Source organism: Amphimedon queenslandica, unplaced genomic scaffold (genome assembly GCF_000090795.2).
Source record: "Amphimedon queenslandica unplaced genomic scaffold, v1.1 AMPQUscaffold_10258_Cont17290, whole genome shotgun sequence".
NCBI classification, from domain to species: Eukaryota; Metazoa; Porifera; class Demospongiae; order Haplosclerida; family Niphatidae; genus Amphimedon; species Amphimedon queenslandica.
This window is the reverse complement of record NW_003549471.1, coordinates 1-5,746: the sequence shown is the minus strand read 5'-3', so window position 1 is coordinate 5,746 and position 5,746 is coordinate 1. Positions and strand designations below refer to the sequence as shown.

Below are 5,746 nucleotides of genomic sequence, written 5' to 3'. Positions count from 1 at the left end.
CATCATTCTTATGCATTTAAGCAATGTAAGTTCTTGCTCAGATCTTACAATTACAGTCATTTTAATACTATGGGATATGCTTGGAATCCCAAATCCGAACTTAACTATTTCTTCAAGATCTTGACAAGATCTTACAATATCCTTAAGGCATGATATTAGTTCATAACAAGTAAGAGTCTTAAAAGATCATACAAAATTTAATTCCAGATCTTGACTGATAATGTAAGATTTAATTCCAAATCTTTACTGAAAATGTAAGATTTCATTCCTGATCTTGCCTGATCATGTAAGATTTAGTTCCTGATCTTGACTGATCATGTAAGATTTCATTCCTGATCTTGCCTGATCATGTAAGATTTAGTTCCTGATCTTGACTGATCATGTAAGATTTAGTGCCTGATCTTGACTGATAATGTAAGATTAATCGTCAGACCATGCCTGATCATGTAAGACTTATCATAAGATCTTGGCAAGATTTATCATAAGATCTTGGCAAGATTTTGGAACTTCTTGTCTAATGATCTTGCAAGAACAGGCATGATTAAACATGCAAGATCATTTGTAAGGTTTCATAAGATCTTAAGTAAGATCTTACGTAAGATTTTTTTGCTGGGTGAGAACGATCTCTTTGAAATAGCTTCAGGAGGCATCCATCTTATAGGACAAGGTATGTTAGAAGAGCTCACGTAGACTGATTCATCTTCAGGTCGTTCTCTTAAAAGTCCAAAATCAGCTACTTTACATATTTCACCAAGTCCTACTAGTACATTACGAGCTGCTAGATCCTGTTGGAATAAAAGTAAAGGATATTTTAAAACTGCTCAAAATCGGACCAAGAATAAATAAATGCTCAAAAATCAGGCCAAAGTCCCTGTACTATAGTACAGGGTCACGGGCCAAATTTTGCCAAAAATGAAAAGGTGAGAATTCTTTATTTTTATGACATTCTCTGATGCATATACATGTACTTACATGTATGTTGCGTAGAAAGTTTGAACTGATTCCGATTAAAATTGGATTTTATATGAATTTTTAAATTTGCTCAAAAATCGGGCCAAAGTCCATGTACTATAGTACAGGGTCACAGGCCAAATTCTGCCAAAAATGAAAAGGTGAGAATTCTTTATTGTTATGATATTCTCTGATGCATGGCGGAACCTGTGCTAACAGTCACCTGAGTAGTGAGGTCACCTCTCTATTATAGCCATAAGCCAATATCCCAATCAAGACCTGTACTAAAGGATTAGCTATTGACTTGTCTAATGTGTAATGCGTAAAGCGGCCACTTGTCCAGGCCCACTGAGAGAAGACATGGGGCCAACAGGGAAGATTAAAATTAGGGGCCCTTTGCAATAATTAAAAAATTTTACAAATTAAATGCTCAAATATGACTGAAAATTGCTTGACTGACTTAGGAACACTAGCAATTGAAAGCAAACTTGCAGAACAGCTAAATTTTGATTATATGATAGATCATTTTGCTAGTTTAAAAACAAGAAAGGCACATGTTTAATTATGCAATGATGACTTATTATACTTTAATTATAATGTACATTATTATGGGGCCCCCTGAAGTGAGGGGCCCAGGGGATTTATCCCCAGCTCCCCCCCTCTCTCAGTGGGCCTGCGCTCGTCCAAGTCCCTTTTGGTCTGAAAGAAACTAGCTACTCCCATAGATATTAGAGTAAATGAAAGGGATTGGAAACTTCTGCGTGGGCGTAGCAATAATGCCATTTGATTGTATTGTTGCTAAGCAAAAAAATTGCTAACTAGGCGGTTTGTTACCTTTTGACCACAAAATTCTTGATTTTTTCCATTAAAATTAGAATAACTCCAAGAAGAGTGCTCTGATGAAAAGAAACTCAACTATCAAGGAGTTCAATGTTTTGCACTGTTAATTATTATTTATTTGGTATATTTAAATTAATATTTTGAGTGTTATAGCGCTTTTGCCCGTAAAATTGCTGTTTTCTCCCTCTAATGAAGACAATTGTAGCTAAACACTAAAAAGCTTGTCAGAATATAAAAGAACTTTCAATTACCTATGGAACGATATGAGGCAACACTAGAATAGCAAAAGCATGAAAGCTGTAGAGGTGAAAAGGTGTCAAAAAAGATGCCGACTTTGTGTACCCATAACTGGTCAAAAAATAGCTCTATAGAAACAAAAACCCTGCTATAGGTAGTCATAAACTTTCTATGTGGAAAAGAAGATATATCATAGGCAAGCGCTATCTAATAGTTGCACAATATTCCTTCGAGATCCTTTCCGCACAATAACTACTGTGGAGGAGATGGGGAATGCAGATAAACATGAACGTTGCCAATCAGGTAACCAGGGGTGACAAAAACCGCATCGCCGGGCTGGAATGGTAGTTTCCAATCCCTTTCATTTACTCTATTATCTATGCTACTCCAGCCAACCGAAAACCACACCCATTTTTAATTATTGTTGAGTTTATTATTTTACCATATTATGGAAGGAAATTGTGGAGGTAGTTAAATTTGGCGAATTTGGCATTTTGATAGCCATTCGCCAAAATAAAAATTCGCCATTTTGAGCCATTATACGCATGCTCAATGGCACGTGGCCACAAATTCGCCAAATTAAAATTCGCCAATCACCAAAATTTAGCAATTCGCCAAAATTTAGTCCCTCCAAAATTTCCTTCTGTACGGTATTCAGTTTAATAATAAAATAATTATGATGCATATCAGTGATATCAATCAATTCAATTAACTCTCTTGACCTGTATAAACAGGCCATTCCATTACAAAATGGTCAATGGGTGTATTACAGAGGCTGACCTGTAATGCAGCCACCTCCATAATCAGGCCATTTAAAACTGGCCCAAGGGTGACCGGATTAAGCAGGTTTCACTATACATGTACTTATGCTGCATAGAAAATTTGAACTGATTCCGATCTAAATTAGATTTTTTACAAATTTTTAAAGTTGCCAGCAAAGTCCCTGTACAATGTCATGGGTCAAATTTTGAATTATTAAGTATTGCAATCACTGGAGACACAATGTACATATACATAATGAATGTAGTGTATGTCCACTTACTCTGTGGACTAGTCCTCTCTCTGCTATGTAGTGCATTCCCATTGCTACATCAACCATGTACTTCACTAGTGAGTCTGGACTCTTTTTAGTTGGAGAATTCTACAGAAATGGAGGAGGGAGAGAGAGAGAGAGTATGATACCAATCTACCTTAAGGCCACTATTATTTACGAGTACTAATTTCTGCGTTTTTTGCGAGTGGCTTTAAAATTGCAAAAATTAGTACTCGCATTTATTAATAATTTATGTTTTTTAACAGTTATTAATTGGAAAATTGAGCAAACCCGCAAACAACATGACTTAACATGAGGTCAACGTGACCACCCAGTGCTGAGTAAAGCAATCCCGTGTTACCATAGCTATCTGCTATGTCTGGATCAACGTGACATTCATTAACTAGATACTGTGCAATATTGAGATGGCCTTTATATGAGGCCATGTGTAAACTAATAACACCATCATCATCACCTTGTGAAGGATCACAATGATAAACATCAATGAGGAGACAGAGGACATCAATGTGGCCACCATATGAAGCAGCTAATGGTGGACTCCATCCATTTTTACCTCTTTCCTGAAGGCCAGTCTTGTTAATCAATCGTTGTACTTCATCTTTTAATCCTCTCCAACATGCTTCATTCAATGGAGTGCTGGTATTCTCATACCAGAGAGGATCATAAATATCTATATAATATATCATAAATAAAGTTAATAATAATAATAATTACCAATAGGAAAATTATGAAGCTTCTTTAATTCATTTTCTGGCAACTATAATTATAAAATATGATTATAATTCTTAGTTATTGACATACCTGCTTCTTTTTATGTACATATTCATGACAAGTAATTTTTATGATTTCAATCTCAGCCAATGAATGACACTGTTGATTGGTTGCTGGAAAGAGATCAAAATAAAGAAAATCAGGAATGGAATATTTTAATTCCATGCAGTCATCATCAATCGTACAAAAATATAAATTATATTGAGGAACTTCAAGTGCATCAGCGATTAGCTTGTGAAAGAAATATAAATCATTTAATGTGTAGTCGTCTCTGGCAAAAGTGAGTAAAAGTGCAATGTAATGTTTAATGAAATTGATAACTTCTGAGACGTCAAGAGAGCGGAAGGACTTCTCTATATGATACATGTATTATCAAGGTAAACTTCTTTTAGGTCTCCAATTATTCATGTCAGGTTATTTGATGAATATTCAATTGATTTCTTCTTAATGTAAACAACTGAAGACTCAAATTGAGGTGAAGTAGGAACTGGTAGCTCAACAGTTGGAGTAGCTTCTAAAATAATAAATAAACAAATTATAGTCTCGTGACCAGACTAAACTAATTATTGATTATTGTATTATATTTACCTTTAGAAGATGAAGTATCAACTGGTGATGTAGTAGCTTCTCCACTACTAGTAAGATTAAATTCTTTTGCTATTTCATCAGCTAGAGCTGGATCAGCTCCTCCACTATTACTTTTAATGGAGTTACACAGCATTCTTAATGTAGGGACACCATGACTCTTATAGTCATGGTCCTTCTTTAACCAGCAATCAAATACTTTCCGTAGACAAGTTCTTGGTGGTTTGCCCCCTGCTTCAATCTCATATAACTTGTAGCTGATTCCTAACAGAATACCAATAGAGTCCCAGCGTCCTGAAAGAACACCAGCTTTTTCCCATACCAGTTGAAAATCACTAATATCTATCATTAATAATACTAATAAAACAATTATTATGAACATGTACTCACTAAGTTCTCTCTCAAGGCTCTTTTCAGCTCCTCTAGTTTGGTTGATATTTCACTTCAGTTTGGAATGTCACTGAGCCCTGCCCAAAATTTAATTAGTCTACACTACTGGAGTGGTCAGTGCAGTAAGCTCCAGTCTACATTAGTACATGATACTGAAGCAGTAGATGCAACCAATTCAGTACTTGTATTTCCTAGTAATATATCTTCTACTCCTCCAGCAATTGTGATGACTGCAGCATCTTCTGTGAGTGTACCATTACAAGAAGAATATTTGTTTGTAGCTGAACAAGAGAGTAACTATAACAATGAACTATCTCTTTTATATCTTTAACATAATTTTAAGGCAATCATATCTTCAAAACAAAGAAAGTTCTTAAGTGATTTTTATTTTAGGCAACCATGATCCTAAAGTTCTATCATTTTAATTTTCGCGGCTTTGGGGCGTGCGCGTGGTAGAACTAGTTTCTATAGCAACAATCATGGTTGAAAATGGCGGAGAAACTCTGGCAGGAGAGAACAAAGATGTCCTTAGGATGATAGGCCAGTCTACCCGGGAGGGGATAGTATGACGAGTAGTTTAGAGTGTGATCTCATGATAGAGTCGCTCCAAAGAGAGTTGGACATAGTCCGGGTAAGAATTATTTCAAAGAAAGTCACGTGATGACTTCCCGCCTTGTTATAGTTGGAGCATGAAGCCATAGTCCTGCAACAAATTCTATAAATACTGGAGCAGGAGGAGGAGGAGAAGGAGAGGAAAGGTGAGAAGTGATGCTTGCTGTAGGGAATACGTTTTATCGATTTCATTACAGACTTATTGGCCATAATGCCACTGATGATGTCAAAGTGGCCCTGATCAACCGTGGAGCAGGGATAGTAAGAGCATGCAAAGGGATATATCATAATGCTTTGCTTATACTG

At 36.0% G+C, this 5,746-nt stretch overlaps 1 protein-coding gene and 2 long non-coding RNA genes across 4 annotated transcripts; 1 reads left to right on the top strand and 2 right to left on the bottom strand.

Moving 5' to 3' along the window:
• Positions 1 to 295: 295 nt before the first annotated feature.
• On the bottom strand, positions 296 to 3,711 carry LOC105315437 (tyrosine-protein kinase receptor Tie-1-like). Of its 2 annotated transcripts, none has more exons than XM_020006204.1 (3): positions 3,537 to 3,711; positions 3,071 to 3,169; positions 296 to 785 (listed from the first exon to the last, which is right to left on the bottom strand). In XM_020006204.1, exons 1-3 carry the CDS (start codon positions 3,597 to 3,599, stop codon positions 570 to 572), a joined length of 378 nt encoding a protein of 125 aa, XP_019861763.1. In that variant the 5' UTR covers positions 3,600 to 3,711; the 3' UTR covers positions 296 to 569. The 2 variants fall into 2 exon arrangements, 1 of the variants encoding a protein (XP_019861763.1); XR_002189243.1 differs by having other exon boundaries at positions 297 to 785; positions 3,636 to 3,692.
• A 102-nt stretch (positions 3,712 to 3,813) lies between these two features.
• Positions 3,814 to 4,953, bottom strand: LOC109590282 (uncharacterized). Its single transcript, XR_002189241.1, has 4 exons — positions 4,829 to 4,953; positions 4,442 to 4,780; positions 3,884 to 4,367; positions 3,814 to 3,839 (listed from the first exon to the last, which is right to left on the bottom strand). It is a non-coding gene; the product is annotated as an uncharacterized LOC109590282 (long non-coding RNA).
• Positions 4,954 to 5,260: 307 nt separating this feature from the next.
• LOC109590283 (uncharacterized) lies at positions 5,261 to 5,738 on the top strand. Its single transcript, XR_002189242.1, has 3 exons — positions 5,261 to 5,459; positions 5,511 to 5,586; positions 5,638 to 5,738. It is a non-coding gene; the product is annotated as an uncharacterized LOC109590283 (long non-coding RNA).
• Positions 5,739 to 5,746: the final 8 nt, after the last annotated feature.

Excerpts from the sequence above, each read along its gene's own strand:
- LOC105315437 (XM_020006204.1), bottom strand. The coding sequence starts at position 3,599 with ATGGTGGCCACATTGATGTCCTCTGTCTCCTCATTGATGTTTATCATT. Across the intron at positions 3,170-3,536 it reads TCATTGTGATCCTTCACAAG|AATTCTCCAACTAAAAAGAG; the intron begins GTGATGATGATG and ends CCATTTCTGTAG. Across the intron at positions 786-3,070 it reads AGAGAGGACTAGTCCACAGA|GATCTAGCAGCTCGTAATGT; the intron begins GTAAGTGGACAT and ends TTATTCCAACAG.